General features: G+C 30.7%; 3 protein-coding genes across 7 annotated transcripts; 2 read left to right on the top strand and 1 right to left on the bottom strand.

The window, feature by feature from the left end:
• The first annotated feature begins 845 nt into the window (after nt 1–845).
• On the top strand, nt 846–9,242 carry LOC116341149 (protein kinase C and casein kinase substrate in neurons protein 2). Of its 2 annotated transcripts, XM_031768056.1 has the most exons (15): nt 847–1,122; nt 5,678–5,837; nt 5,896–5,945; nt 6,201–6,310; nt 6,431–6,579; nt 6,704–6,892; nt 6,991–7,217; nt 7,292–7,412; nt 7,659–7,769; nt 8,126–8,277; nt 8,353–8,414; nt 8,481–8,534; nt 8,599–8,649; nt 8,726–8,801; nt 8,869–9,242. In XM_031768056.1, exons 2-15 carry the CDS (start codon nt 5,784–5,786, stop codon nt 8,903–8,905), a joined length of 1,443 nt encoding a protein of 480 aa, XP_031623916.1. In that variant the 5' UTR covers nt 847–1,122; nt 5,678–5,783; the 3' UTR covers nt 8,906–9,242. The 2 variants fall into 2 exon arrangements, with proteins under 2 accessions (XP_031623917.1, XP_031623916.1); XM_031768057.1 differs by lacking the exon at nt 7,659–7,769 and having other exon boundaries at nt 846–1,122.
• A 1,014-nt stretch (nt 9,243–10,256) lies between these two features.
• LOC116340930 lies at nt 10,257–13,575 on the top strand. Of its 4 annotated transcripts, XM_031767688.1 has the most exons (5): nt 10,257–10,344; nt 12,233–12,315; nt 12,577–12,861; nt 13,234–13,389; nt 13,477–13,575. In XM_031767688.1, the coding sequence occupies exons 2-5, from the start codon at nt 12,300–12,302 to the stop codon at nt 13,548–13,550; spliced, it is 531 nt and encodes a 176-aa protein (XP_031623548.1). In that variant the 5' UTR covers nt 10,257–10,344; nt 12,233–12,299; the 3' UTR covers nt 13,551–13,575. The 4 variants fall into 4 exon arrangements, with proteins under 4 accessions (XP_031623548.1, XP_031623547.1, XP_031623546.1 ...); XM_031767687.1 differs by lacking the exon at nt 10,257–10,344 and having other exon boundaries at nt 12,068–12,315; XM_031767686.1 differs by lacking the exons at nt 10,257–10,344; nt 12,233–12,315 and having other exon boundaries at nt 12,537–12,861.
• A 44-nt stretch (nt 13,576–13,619) lies between these two features.
• Nucleotides 13,620–16,181, bottom strand: LOC116340929. The gene is made up of 5 exons (XM_031767685.1): nt 15,174–16,181; nt 14,699–15,107; nt 14,500–14,633; nt 14,252–14,436; nt 13,620–14,178 (listed from the first exon to the last, which is right to left on the bottom strand). Exons 1-5 carry the CDS (start codon nt 16,110–16,112, stop codon nt 13,683–13,685), a joined length of 2,163 nt encoding a protein of 720 aa, XP_031623545.1. The 5' UTR covers nt 16,113–16,181; the 3' UTR covers nt 13,620–13,682.
• Between the last annotated feature and the right edge of the window lie 224 nt (nt 16,182–16,405).

Genomic DNA, 16,405 nt, shown 5'->3' with positions numbered 1-16,405 from the left:
AGTGAGCAGCAAAATATTAAAAGTAAAAAAATCTAAAATATTATCAATTTGAATAATTTTTTTAACGTTTATTATTTTACTCCTCACTGACAAAAACTTAATTCTTCACATTTTAATAAAAATGATAAAAACTAGAATGGAATATCTTTCTATTACAATGGACCCTCAGAAAGTCTTATAAATTAAAATTCCATGGAAATTAGAAGAGGTATGCAACTAAACTGTAGTAGGTCATCCGCATCAATTAATTCTAATCGTTTTTATCATTTTGTATTTCATATTCTATTCCGTAAATTATTATATTCGTTTTTTGTAAAAATGATTTAAATAAGTCTTTAGTTAATATTTTGCTAATCATAACAAATAATGAGATATTATTTTTCCAATTACTTTGTTGAAAAATTATTGTTTCACAGTATACGTCATTTATTATAACATACACGATAAAAAGAACATACATATAAAGAAAAAAAATGTGTTGCCTGGGTAAATGTGTGATGTAAGGAATGAATCGTTGTGCAAGTGAGACAAACAGCATAAACGAAATGGTATGCGATGATTTCGATGTTCACGTAGAATGTTTTTCATTTAAGCAGCCATTTGACTCATCGCATATACTTTTTGAATTAAAAATGAGGAGACAGTATAAAACCAATACATCCACATCTATCGGCACCAATAAATAAAATGTGTGCAACTTCATCGTTGATGCCATTCAGATACCGAATTACAGGTTCGTATTGTTACGCATACAGACGTAAGTGTACGCATACAATGATGTATTATCGTCACGTTGCTTCTTTCTCGTTTTACGTTCTTGTTGTCTACATGTCGACAGTGGAATTTTAACAGTGGTGAATTCATACTGAAACGAAATAGTTCACTGAACAAGTAAAATCTGTAAATGTATATTCGGAATAAAAATTTAGCAACAAAAAGCGTAAAAAATTCGTGGTGGTTTTAATTCTGTCATTCAATTGTAACAAGTGCGTTTGTTTTTTGTTTGTATTTTAATATTATTGTTATCGAAAAGTTGTGTCTTCCCGTTCTAATTGAAGCGACAAAAATATTGGTTGACACTCCATTTTATATACAGCGCTCGTTCAATTCAATATTCCAATGGTAGGTCAGAATAAATATTGACAATCAGACTCAGAACCATTGTATGGGTTTGCAAGTTTTTTCTCTCTCTCATTAGTTCGATTTTGTAACTTAACACATATTATGTGAGTGAAGCTTCTCTGCCATTTTATTACTCATTTCTCTGTATCTGCAGTTTAAACATTTTCAGTTTTACTGTGGTTCGTGTTTCTGTAGTATTGTGAAAAGCCAATTAATTCATTAAAACACACACCGCAAAAGCAAATCGCCACTTGAAATTCAATTATGTTCAGTATTCTATGGTGAAATAGTTGTGTAAAAAATCATTTAGGTATTTAGCAAAGAAAAAAAAGATCCATTGAATTGTTTGTGTTTGTATTTTTCATACAATTACGAAATGTTCAAAAGTTTGGTGTAGTTAATTGAGTATACTCAAGTCCTATATTACAGAGAACGGAATTTATAAAGCAAAAGTTATCTTATTTATTTCAAGTATCAAGAATGTGTTCTTGCCTTTATATACAAAGATAGAGCGATTAGGTTTTTAATCAAAGTGTATACGTGTTTCACGTGAATAAAAAATAGAAAAGGTTTACAGTTCTTGTGAACAAACTATTGGTGTTTGATATTGTTACTGATAAGGGGAACAACAAAAGAAAGTAGACATTATTATTTCTTTTTTAATAAACCAACTTCAAAAGAAGGTGATTTGTTGGATTAACTCATTCCGTACGCGAAATAAACCGGACCGGTAAGGTGTGGAAAAAATGAAAATTTATTCAGTAAAATTAAAGACTGAAATAGCACAACAAAACAACAAAGATCACTAATGAGTGTTTATCAAGTCTTTACATTCATTTGTACAATCTTGGTGTTTTCTTCGCGCCCAATCCCATGTTTGATTTTTTTTTGTGTTTTATGTGTATTCGCCAAGTGTATGTTCGGTTTTTTTTATCAATAAGCAAATAACACCTAAAATGGAAACATGTAGAAGCGAAAAAATGCATTTAAAGAACGTAGCGATGTATAAGCGGGGGCTTTCTATGATTTTATACCCGTTATGGTATACGTGAACTTACGTAACGTAATGGGAGAAAAAATTAAAACAAGATGCGATACGCTCATTGTAAAATCTACGTATTATGGAGTTACAACTAACTATGTATAGTGTTCAAACAGCATTCAGCCCTTATGAAAATGCATGTTTAGACAGCAGCATTCGCTTTGCAGCATGCGGTTCAGCATTCGATTAGCGATGAAAAAACTTTCAATGAGAAATGTATTTCCGACAATTCATCAACGATGACATCATCTGTGTGACAATCTTCGAGTGACATTGTCTGTCTGAAAACAAATTTCAATCGTGTCAAATAATAAAACATTTCTATGCCATTTTTCTTTAAAATGTGATTCGATTTTTTATACTGTTAGGCACCATTCTAAAACAATTTTGGTATTCAATGGCTTAGTCGTTATTAATAAAGTGAAGTGAGCATCTATTTTTTTATTACATTATAATACAATGTATGGTATAGTATAATGACATTTTTATTACACAAAAAGAGTCTTATTAGTGAAAGAAGACTTAGCGGGGGCTGTTTGATCAAGACAATTATTTAAATTACTTGGATGGATTTTTTGAAAATAAAATTGAACTTATTATTTCTTTTGATTAAGTTCGAAAACTGCGTGAAAAATAACAAAACTTATCTATGAAATGCAAGTGGAATAATATTGAAATAGTGTCAATGTTTATCAGATTATTAAAACTATTAACTGATTATCAGATTGTGGCCTACAAAAACTACTACCAAATGAATAAAAATATCAAACGAATTCAAATTTAGATCTAGAGTAAATTGAACAAGAATTTGAATATATTATTAGGTCGAGTAACTTCAATGAACACTCTTCCAATAAAATCTAAGTTCGTTGAACGTTTTGTTTTCAATTATATTATTGATAGCACATTCCACAAACGGAACTTTAATTCCAATTATACATGTATGCTATCATACTCCAGTTGAAATGATGACGCGCAAATATTTGCAGTTAGTTGCTTGGACACTCCTGAATAATATTCACGCTTTTATAACGTTCAAACATTCCGATAGGTGTAAACCCACGGAAGAATTTCTACACATGTTCATATCTATGAAGAAACGATCACTTTAAAATGGTACACGAAATGCTTAATCTGAACTTAAATAAATGAAATGTTAAAAAGATATGTATTTGATGAATGAAACATTTAAATTCACAAAAACACCATTTTAAAGCGATACTCTTTTTACGGCATTAAGATCAGTGTCAAAATACAAATTTTGAATGAATATTGAATGACCATTTAAACTGGTTTTCAAGTAAATTTTAATACTTTGTATCAATCTTATGAAGTGAATGAGACTAGAAAGATTAGCCATTTTCTGATTAGAAAACAGTTTTTTTATTTTTTACATTGATGAGAATAGTATTGAAATGTGAAAGAAAATAAGCTAACGGTTTTTATAAACGAATTTTCCATTTTTTTGTATTATCTGATAAATTAAGATCGTTTACATAATGAGTCTTTTGTTTGGAGCATTTCCATAATTTTATATCATCATATGGTGTTAGTGATCATATTTGTTCTTTGTATGATCTTAAAAAAAGAAAAAATTATAACGATTTTAAATAAAAATGTGATTCAACTTAGATTGTTCTGAAACGTTTTTGAAATCCAATATAAAGAATAAAATAGAAAACAGTTTTCTATTGGAATGTAAATATATTAACAAACTTTTTACATATTTGGATATACATTTTCACGATTATATTTGATTAGGAAAAGAACACAAATTATACAATGCGACCATTCATCGATTCTTTAAAATGACTACTGCTATTAGCCGAAATAGTGGTAGATATAGTGTAGCTTTCATCATAGAAATAATGTGAGATTTGAGTTTAGTAAAATTTCAAGCATGCAATTTTTGAAGATATCTGCATCTTATTTCACTAAACATAAACTAACGTCTTCTAGCTGTGACACACTTATAAACAATGATAGAAAGAGAGAGATAGGAAGAGAAAGAGAGAACAAATCGTAAATTGTGTGCAGCGCAGAAAGATTTAAGTCGAAGTATGAGAAACAAATTCTGAAGAGTTCATTGCGTTTCGTAGGAATTCATCTGTTTGTATGTGATTCATTCATCGTTTATTTCTTCATTCTCTCCGCGCGTAAAGAGTTATGTAGGCGAACGTGCATAAGTGAATTTTTCCATTGAGATTTCACATAAAATAGATGTTGAATTTAATAGAATAGTTAGGAAATTTATATGCCGCCTTCATCTTTTTCCAACTGCTAGTTTAGTCAAATGGAAAGTCATTCAAACCAGACATTTCTCAACTTTATTGTTTCATACCCCATATATGCAAGCGTGGGGTATTCCATCTTTTATTGATTTTTGATGTGCAGATAAATGTGGTACGAGTACTTATTCAGTGCCATTACTATTCTGAATCGCAATAGATTGAATCTAGTATAGATGAACAGGTGCTCAAACAGAAGTGGCAGGGGGTTATTATCAATTTCTGTCACAAATGCTTATTATATTCTTTGGTGAGAAGCAAATATACGTTAAGTGACGACTTAGAACACGCTGATAATGGTCTACGTTTCTATTATGACACAATTGCGATGCGATGCACTACAGAAAATCAGTGCATAAACAAAACAAAACAAAAGTCTGTAAACTCATTTATAAACATACTTTGAATACATACATTTTATGCTAACCATTGTTTTAAAGAACTCTACCATCTAATTTAATATCAGATAAATTGTTTTGTCTGTAATTCTCACTTTGTGTGTGTGTCTTTGTTTGTGTTGAATTTTATTCGTGTGTTTGCAAAAATACCGACCGACAATCAGCCTTTAATATTTATTACGCTCGCAAATTTATATGTAAAACAAAAAAGAAATATTTTTCCTGTTATTCTTGTTTTCCGACTTTTGAATGTTTTTTAAAAACGAAGTTTTAATGTCCATGAGACAAGCACTCCAACAGAATCACTACTTGATTTTTATACCGTACACGAGCTGCTGAAGAAAGTATTTTTTTGTTATTCACGTCAGATTTTTACATATGAAGTCATTCAGTTAAGCATTTTGCCATCCCACCCATAGTTCTGCACAGAAAAAAAATCGACTATTTGTGTTTTAAATCATACATTAATATAGGAGATTTTGATGAAATCATATGTTTTTATTTATGGAAGTGACGGAGCTTAGGGTAGTTCATTTGCACGATCCTGACATGGAGCAATAAAAAAGTAATACTTTCTTCAATAGCTCTTGGTCATATAGGCCAGGCCAACTAGGTCATTCATGGTGTTTGATAGAAAATAAATTATATGAATGCTTCTCCCGAGATTTTATTATAATGGAACACCACCATATAAAAATTGAGATTTGAAAAATACTTTCATATGGATTTGTTATTGTTGTAATACCTATAAAACACGTTCAACTATCATTAAAATTGCAAATGAAAGCCTATCAAATGATTATATTCGTTATCTTTTTTCATGATAGATAAAATTACTCTCTCAAAATTTGGTGAAATCATAACAAAATCAAACGGTTGAATTAATGGTTAAACGATCATCAAGCATTTACGAAGGGCTTCAATCTCTGGAATATGTCACATCACAGCGACGATCAACTTCTGCAGGCTGGAAGTGATTCATTTTGGGTATTTATATTTATCTTTAACGGTATAAGGATTTGGATTCATGTTGTTACATTTTCAGGAGCCAGGCAACTACAAACGTACAACAAAAAGAATAGAAGATGGCTACAAGTTAGTACTTTATTTGATATTGATGAAAACCAAAATTATAAAATTCATGTTTGTGGCAATAAATGCAATACCGATAATTCTACACTACTTGAAAAAAATATTATTTGCTATTTGTGTTTAAATCTTACTAAATGATTACACGGTACTGCTTTTCTACAAAACATTCAGAACAATTCATACTTTTTTTCTAAAAACTGATTTAGATTACATAATTGAAATTTTTGGTGCTTAAATCACTCTATCTCTTTTAAACAGGCTTTGCACAGATCTTCAGACACTGATCCACGAGCGAGCTGAAATAGAAAAGGCGTACGCAAAAAGTTTACGAGCGTGGTCGAAAAAATGGGGTGAACTTATCGAAAAAGGTAATTGAATTCTTATGAAAGGCATAAACAATGGCAAATGTGTATATTTGTTTAAATGCCATTTGGATTAAACAATTATAGCGAATTCGTTAAAATCAAAAATAATTTTGATTATCTAAGGTCCCGAATATGGAACAATGGAAGCTGCATGGAAAGGCATTTTAACGGAATCTGAACGCGTTTCTGATGTCCATTTAAAAGTGAAAGAGAATTTATGCGCCGGAGAAATTCAGCAAATTAAAACCTGGCAAAAGGATAATTTCCACAAGGTAACAGTTAGAAACAATCCTAATTGGGATTAAATCAGTTTTTCTTCTTATTTCTTGAGTTTTTGCCTTTTTCTTTTGTAATTCATTCAACAACAAAAAAAATCTTGCAATTTTACAATTTCAGAATATGCTTCAAATAAAAGAGCGTAAGGAAATGGAAGATTTGTTTAAAAAAGCACAGAAACCATGGGCGAAACATCTTGCAAAGGTCGAAAAAACTAAAGCCGACTATCATGGTGCATGTAAGACTGAAAAGACGGCAACAAATCAAGAACGGAATGCAAGTGCTGACAGCTCCATATCACAGGATCAGGTATAGAATCATTCCCATATTTGAATTCGTATCATATTGAATACATGAAAAATGTGTAAACAATGTTGCAAATTAATAATTTTGTTTCTTTCATTCAGATCAAGAAAATGCAGGATCGTGTACAAAAAACGAAGGATGAAGTTCAGAAATGTCGTGAAAAATACGAGCAATCGTTGCAAGAAATCAATAAATATAATCCAATTTACATAGAGGATATGACCTCAGTGTTTGTCAAGTGCCAAGAAATGGAAGAGATCCGATTGCAGTTCTTCAAAAAAGTTCTTTTCTCCATTCATAAAACGTTAAATGTCACACAAGATCCAAAGTGCGTATATTTCTTTTCTCTTTTAATCATATTATATTGTGTTGCCGTTTTTAAAATTGAATTGTGATTTATAGTTTACCTCAAATTTACGAGGAGTTCTATCATACGATCAACAATGCCGATCACAAAAAGGACTTGAAATGGTGGTCAAATAATCATGGAGTCAATATGGCCATGAACTGGCCGGCTTTTATCGTATGTATCTAATATACCAAATCCAAACCAATTAGCATTATAAATATAGTTTGTTTGTTTAGAGCTTTTGATTGATTCTAATTGTTTTCTTTGCATGCAATCCTAATTGTATTTTACATTTTTTTTTTGATTTTCTAATTGGTTATATTTGTTTTGTTTTTTATGATTCGTGTGAACTGACCACATTTAAAATACGAAAAATATAATATTTGTGATGCTACAAAATTGAAATAAAAATAAAAACAGGAGTACACTGAGGAATTTCGAGATATTGCAAAAGGAAATAAATCCAAAGAAGCTCTTCCAGCTGCTCCAATTACGCTCATCCATCAAAGACCAGTTGGCGAAGAGTTGCCTGTATGCATGTTATATGTTTTTTTAATTTAATATTTACCCGTTTTGTGTGATTTAGTTTTGATTCAATTTACTGTATTTCAAATTTGCCGGCATTTCGACAAACCATCAAGTTGTATACATGACCATTGTTTCATATATAGCTATCAGTATCCGTAAGATAACTGAGAGAGATATATTCAGCCAGATATGAGTGTCAAAATTGTGTCAAAATTGCATAAGACACGCTTATCATCTCCAGTGTCTAATTTAGACAGTGTCATATCTGGATGAATATACCATTCTCAGTTATCTTAAGGATACTGATGGCGATATATGAAACACTGTACATGACTATAATTTTAAAAAAATCATTTCAGGAATACCCACCGCCACAAAACAGTCGAAATAGTATTAAAACAGCGATAAAAACATCAGCAGCTCGAGTAAATAAGGAAGATTCTCCAAAATCCAATGATTCATCTCCAAACAATACATCAAATTCACCAAATAATCGAAACTCATCAATAACGTAAGCGCTTCAAATTTTCAATTTTGCGCACCATAAATATATGAAATTCAAAAAATATATTTTATTTGCTTGCAGAAATGGCACCAACAAATCAGAGGCGAATCCATTCGACGAAGAAGATGGCGAATGGGATGAAGGTAGTTACCTGCAGTTTTTAATTGAAAAACATAAATACACAATATTTACTTTCATTTTTTTTATAGGAGAAGCTGAAAGCATTTTGGTTGATAACGGCGAGGCCGGTGTTCCAGTTAAAGGTAATTAAATTCTTAATAAAAGTCATAAACAATGTCAAACGTTTGTCTACTTGTATCCTTAAAGCTTTATACGATTACGATGGTGCCGAAAGTGATGAGTTGACATTTAAACAAGGTAAACAAAATAAGATCACTTTTAACATTTATTACCTATATTTTTTATTAAACAAACAATTTCATTTCAATTGCAGGTGAGATATTTGAAAAGCTTGAAGATGAAGATGAACAAGGATGGTGCAAGGGTCGCAAGAATGGACGTGTCGGATTGTAAGTTGTCCTCGTATAAAAATTCATCGGATTGAAAGTATTCATACATATCAATTTCTTTTCGCAGATATCCAGCAAACTACGTTGAAGTTGTAGCAACGTAAGCATTCTTTTGGTTGATGAAAATAATTATTGTTTTCTAGTAGTCTGTCGCATCGAGAAATCTTTTAATTAGTATGTTTATCACAGTTATGAAAGTGAAATCGGATTGCGATACAAATTTTTAATATTCAATGTAAATATATACTATTATTAATCAATTGTTTGAATAGAAAAAAAAGAAAAAAAAATAATAGCAATAACTGAATTAAATTCATTCATAATGGAAATGTCACTTTACAACCCATTAAAACAAGTAACTGAAAGAATTGTGAGTAGATGAAATTGCATATATTATTAGCTTTACATTAATTTGGAATTAAAAGTTAATATATCATAATACGGAAAGATATTTCACGATTGTAACAAATGTCACTCCCAATATCACTTTGCCTATTATTATACAACTTCCTTCATCGACCCTTTCTTTGGAAAAGATGTATTTTTCTCTAAGAAAGTATTAATTTAGTGAAAGTACAGTAATCAATTAATCCAATTGTTGAATCAAAAATGAAATAAAATGTGAAATTCATTAATGCCGTAAGATTGACACTTTCAAATAATTTCTGTTTAATATTCATAACTTTAGTACAGAATAAGACACAAATTCAAAATGCTAACCGAGAATACCTTTGTAAAACAGAAAAAAATCAAAATAGAAACGATTTCATATTAATACAAATGTTTTTTTATATGATTTGCTTCAATGAAGATTTGATGAGACATTTTTTTAGGACTCTGGTGATATATGACGTAATTCGTTTAAATGGAGACAAAGCAGTTGTTCATTTTATATAAAAAAATATTTATTACTGCTTTAGCATATGTGGATGACCTACTACGGTTTGGTTGCATACTTCTCCAAATTTCCATGGGATTCTAATTTATAAGACATCGCATTTCTGATGTAATCGACTGATGTAATCGACTATAAGTTGTTATCACATTTAATTTAAATGTGAGTGATTCAATTTTAAATACTATTGTGATCATTGAAACCATTGATGGAATTTTATCATTCCTTTTATGGCTAAATAGGTCCATGCACTTCTATGTCAAATTTAAGCGCAAACTACTAGTACATTTGTTCATTTATTCAATCGTTCCTCAATAACTGCATCAACATAAATCCTCTGTGTTCTACGATAAGAAACAATTATCTAGCAACTCAATGTGATGTCATATGGCTTATGAAATTCCAAAGGGCATTAGATGATAATATATTTATTTGAAAAGAAGTCGTTATTCGGTATACTTGTTATTTCGTTATCATTTCCAAAATTGATTATCAATGATGTTGAATATCTGTATTGTTTTTTTTTTTTTTGTGAAAACAATAGAAAAGATTAAGAAAAATCACTATTGGGAAATGAACTTTGAAATTATTCAATACATGTTACTGGGATGGCTAACGCTTCGACAGTGTTCATCACTGGTTCTTAAGGTTAGTAGTATTTTTATTTTCAACCAAGAACTTGCCTGTCTCACGAATCAATTTTTCAAATAGATTTCATTATGGAAACTAGAATACGGTTTTTTTTATTTTGTATGTCTCTGTTGATTATTCAATTAGCCAATTCAGCATTTTCTGAATCAATGTGTCTAACCATCTCAATGGTATGGATTTAAGTATTATTAAGGAAGACGATGAACATATTTTCACAATCTCTTTTCCGTTTTTATCTCTTTTTTATTTTTATTAATTTCAGAAACAAAATTCTGTAAATCAATTTTACTACCTACAGAATTTACGTTGAAACGATCATTAGAAGCAACATTTTTCAATGCAAAAAATGAAACCAATCGTTTGGATTTATGTTGCCGTTCGCTTCATAAATGTAAGCTGTGGAATAAAAGACAAACATATGAGATCTTTGAACGAAACCCGAATACAAATATATTTTGCTCAAAATACAAACGGAGAAAATCTTAGCGTAAAAACCAAATATCTTTGAAATCGGAATAAAAGTAAAATAACTCGACTTATTTTATTTTCACTCGCAATTTGTATACATTTGGTTTTTACGCTGAACGTTTTTATATTAGGTTTTTATGCGTATTTTTCAAATAACAATAATTGGTTTGAGTTTAACTCAATTGAGTGAATCATTGGTTCGCTTCCATAAAATATGAGTGCAAGTTGTGTGTGTGAATAGAATGTCCGTTGTAAATATTCATACATACAAGGAGGAGCGAGATAGCATTGGACAATGATTTGAGTGACAAAGATGACAAACTTTTACGTTCTGATCACACCACATGATATAGACCATTTAGTGGTGTTCGAGAATTGAGAAAAAAATGTTTTTTTCTTTCACTTTTTGTGCTCTATACCGAGTCTCCGAGAGTTTCATATAAACTCGCCTTGCAATAGCCAAATGTCGCCTAGTGATTCAATCACGATTGGTATTCGCTTATTATTCAATAGGCATCACATAGCAAGTTTATATGAAACTCTCGGAGACTCGGTATAGAGCACTCAAACAGTGAAAAAAGTCCAGATCGTGATTAAGATGATATGGAATGCGATTTTTTTCATTCTGATTGAACCAGGTGATACAGAAAATTGAGTAGTATTTGAGAATTGAGGAAAAAACATGGAAGATCGCTGAAATGACACTATCGTACGTCCATACATATTTAATATTTGCCATTTCAGCGGTCTTCCGTGTTTTTCATACAAGCCTCCCATGTACATAGATGGTAAAAAATTGCGAAAAATGAAAAAAATTATTAAATTTTTTTTCTTCAATTCTCAAATACTACTCAATTTTCTGTATCACCTGGTGAAATCAGAATGAAAAAAATCGCATTCCTTATCATCTAAATCACGATCTGGACTTTTTTCACTTTTGGAGTGCTCTATACCGAGTCTCCGAGAGTTTCATATAAACTTCCCATGTAACACCTATATTGAATAGTGACCGAATGCCAATCGTGATTTAGATGATAAGGAATGCGAGTTTTTTTATTCTGATTTCACCAGATGATACAGAAAATTGAGTAGTATTTGTAAATCGACTTCAAAGATATTTGGTTTTTACGCTAAGATTTTCTCCGTTTGTATTTTGAGCAAAATATATTTGTATTCGGGTTTCGTTCAAAGATCTCATACGTTTGTCTTTTATTCCGATGCTTACAAATGTGATGCGTTTAAATATATTGCACTAAATTACACTAAACAATCATATATTCGGCATTGTGAATGTGTAAATTCATTTCAAAAATGCTTGGAAAATTTAAACACTTCCGTATCAAATGAATTTGCACTAATTTACTCTATAAATACAACGAAATGCTGAACTTAAATCATTATTTAATCGATGTTTAAGATATGATTTGGATAAAAGTCAACCACAACAATTACAAACATTTGATGTGCCCTTCAATAGACATGCAATGTCTGCATTCAAGAGTAAGTTATCAACAAAAGCAAATCTCATGTTTTATGTGTTTTGTTCAAAATTGTTTATTTATTTAAGTACATTCAATGTGTACAAAACATATATTTTTTATACACTTTATTATATAACACTGATATTTTTTTTTATTTATGTATCGTCCAAAATTCAGTATAAATTGCTTATGAATATTTATTTGTTAATCAGTTTCACTTTGTTCTTAGTTATTCTCGTTACGACATTACTGTGAATAAAAATGAATTTTTTTCCAATAGTGTTAATATTTTTAGTGCATATATTGAAAAGTAGTGAAAGCGTTCCAGCGAACTTCGATGACGCTGTGTTGGAAGATGCAGATAAACAGTTACGACAAACTAGCTCAGAACCTTCAATGGGCTTGGATGACGCCGCGTTGGAAGATTCATATAAACAGTTACGTGCACTTGACCAAAAAACGCCGCAGCATTTTTCAAATGAAGTTCAACTTCAGGAGTTTATATTAACTACCGTAAAGAACGCGTTTTCCGTGAATTGCACCATATATAAAACTTTCGTCAACGGTGAGTGCATTAAATATAAAGTTATTGTTTTTTTTGTGTCTATAGAATAAAGCTACAGCGATATATCTTGATGCTATTGATAGAGTATGATATGAATATCGTGCTATTGGTACATTTCAACTTTGTGACAACAATTTTTATTCTTTTTAATTTTTAGCTCCAAATGTAGACATTCATTAGAGTTCAATTTAGGTACTTTGAGCTAAACTAAATTGGTCAACATTTGGAGCTAAAAATTAAAAAGAAAAAAATTGTTGTCACAAAATTGAAATGTACCAATAGCAGGATATTCATATGATACCATAAATAGCATCACGATATATCGCTAGCTTCATTGTATTTTTTCTAATTTTCTATTGTTCAATCTTTCAGAAATGGAGAAACCGATCGATAACAGCATGTCAGAGGAAAAAAAAGCGCAACTAAGAACATGGAACACATTAAAGGACAAACAGCCATTTAAGAACATATGGAGTGTCGCAAAGATGATAATAAATGCATCTTGCAACAACCAGCGGCTATTATTGAGTAAGTATTTTTTATTTATTTTCTTTTCTTTGATTTTTTTGTATTAATTAAAATATTTTTTTTTTTTTCATAGGTAATACCTATTAGGTATGAAACCAAAAACTGGAAATGCAGCATGCGCAAAATATATCTTCAGCGGTGGTACAGTTATCTTCAATTAACCTTAGATCAATTTTCTAACCGAGAATACCTTTGTAAAACAGAAAAAAATCAAAATAGAAACGATTTCATTTTAATACAAATGTTTTTTTTTAATATGATTTGCTTCAATGAAGATTTGATGAGACATTTTTTTAGGACTCTGGTGATCTATGTCGTAATTCGTTTAAATGGAGCCAAAGTAGTTGTTCGTTAGTATCGCATGCAATGTGATCATATTTAGGTGGAAATCGGTGGAAATTATTTGTGAAAGCTGGTACACAAAAATATTTTTTCACATATTGACTTATGGTTGGATATAATGATTCTGTTTCAAACCACCATTCCATTGGACAAAACTGCATCTCCAAACTGGCATCTTCTGTGTAGCTGCGAAATTCGATATCAAACCGATTCTTTGGCACTTTGGATTTTGTGATTTTTGGAATGTTTGAAAATAAGGAGGAAAGACCGACATTTTTCTCACTTTTTAGCTTCGAGAGTCTTTCTGTCTCCGATGACTGTGAATCGTTTGTTTGTAAAGTCTTTTTGAGTTCATCACGTATTTGATTTAAGTCATCGGTTGAGGTAAGTCCTTGAAAACGTGGGTCAAGGAATGAAGCCATTGTCAAAAACGGATTTTTAATTATGCTGCAATAAAATTTTAAATGAAAAAAAAATTATAATCATAATTTTCTCGCATCGTTTCTTGAATAATACGCACTGATCTTCAAAGATTTGATGAATTATTCGCTTCATATCTTTCTCCAATATGGTAATTTCAGTATCTAGAGACTCGGATTCCATTTCGACTTCTGTGTAGTACTGTACAATCAGTTGTTGTGCAACTGGTTTCATCACTGATGCATGATGAATTGTTCTTTCAAATGTCAGCACATCCATGTAATTCTAAAAATAGTTGAAAAAAATTATCGATTTTATTAGAGGAAAAAAAACTATATATAATAATACCTTCAATGGTCGTATACATTCAATAAAAGCTTGAATAATTTGCTTGTTTTCCGAATCGTTGTTTGACGAATTTATCAAAAATTGTGATAAATATTCGAATTTTTGCATCCAATTGTGGAACTTTTTCACATTTCCTAAAGAAAAGTCACAAAAATAATTGAAGCAGTGAAAAGAAGTCAAACTTAAATTAAATACATACCCAACAATAGTTCATCAACGGCATTTCGAACCGCTGAAAACTGCCCATAAATCGCTTCAAAAACCATATTCGTAACATACGAAAAAGTTGGAATGATTGGAATTTTCATGGTGTGAACTTTCTCGCAAATACTTTGTAAATCAAAATCGACAACAAATGCACTACATTTTTCTTGGTCATCTACAAATGTTTCAAAAAACTGCGTGCAATTTTTGGAAATGCAGAAAATTTGATTTTCAAGACTATTTTTGGTTTCAATATCTGACAAGTAATTTATCGAAATTTCTGTGAAACTGGAGCTCAGTTTGCAAAATGAAAGCGAGTAATTTTGATTTTTGAGTATCGATTCAATTCCACTTAATATGCATGAATGTTGTAAACCATAGTCCTTTTCTATGTACTCTGTGAACTGGATATAAAACGAATTATTTAAAAAAAAATCTTTGTTCGGTAGCGTAAATTTTGATGTAGTTACCTGTAATGAATTTGGAATATCAGTATCAAAGAATCCCATCAAATCTTTGAATCCAGATCCATCAACAATGCTTGGATGAATGAGATCTTTGATAAGGAATTTTTTAATTTGTTCTGTAATTTCTTCGTTCCGTGAGTCGCTTATTTTGTTTGCTATTATCTTCGGTGGAGATTTTGAAGGAATCTCTATTCCCTCGGTTGGACTTTCATAAATAACTTCATGAGATTCTTTTATTGTTAAAAACTCTTCGGTGAGATAATCATCTTTGGATTGATCCGTATTCAAAGTCGAATCCGTGCAATCGGTTTCAAGTGTTTCGGTAATAGTTTCATTTTCTTCGTCATTGATATGATTGTAATCAATTGTTTCTATGTACTGATTTTCAATATCATCATTATCTTGTGATTCAATCACCAAATTTTCAATCATATCAGATGACTCCATTATCAATTTTCTCGCCTTGACAAATGTCTTCTTAATTATGCCTGTTGGATGAATCTCTTCCTTTTGTGGACTTTCATCAACACCATTATCGGAATACCAATTGTTTTCATACTCTTCGGTTTTGGATCGTTTCGGAAGAGATGGGGATTCACTTTCTGAATTCAATCGAACTGGCATTTTAAAATCTTCGTATTTGTTGATTTTATGTTTGTTTGAATTTGTTTGAATTTCATCCAATATGTGTGGATGTTTGTTTCTAAGGTGTGTGCTAAGATTTGTGGTATTCTTGTTATACGCGAGCATTATTCGACAAATGCCGCATATGATACGATTTTTTGTTATAATTGTTTTGTCTCTGTCGGCAGGAAATCCAAAATGTTTCCAAAGAGGTGATCGCATCGACGAAGGCACGACGATATTACTAAACGGAATGATTTCTTTGGGATCTTTGTAAACCAATACCGGTTTTAATTCACTATCTTTTGAAAAATCCATTTCAGTTTATAATGATCGGATCAACGAACTTTCAAAACAATTTTTGAAATACAAAAATCTCGTTCGGTGTACGAGATTTACGAGTTTATATTTAGGTTTTCCTTTGACATTTTTTACTATATGTATACTACATGACATTTGCAAGTAAATGTCAAACATATTGGTGTTGCCAGACGTTTGTAAATTTGAAAAAAAAGTTGAATACTTTCATAACTAATTCAATTTCTATCAATTCCTTTATGAAATAAAATGAAATATCAATAATCTCGAAAAGACAAACGTTTGAAATTCGA

This window comes from Contarinia nasturtii, unplaced genomic scaffold (genome assembly GCF_009176525.2).
Source record: "Contarinia nasturtii isolate CC-2019 unplaced genomic scaffold, AAFC_CNas_1.1 Cnas_scaffold_695, whole genome shotgun sequence".
In the NCBI taxonomy this organism is placed as follows: domain Eukaryota; kingdom Metazoa; phylum Arthropoda; class Insecta; order Diptera; family Cecidomyiidae; genus Contarinia; species Contarinia nasturtii.
This window is presented reverse-complemented; position numbering and strand designations above follow the sequence as displayed.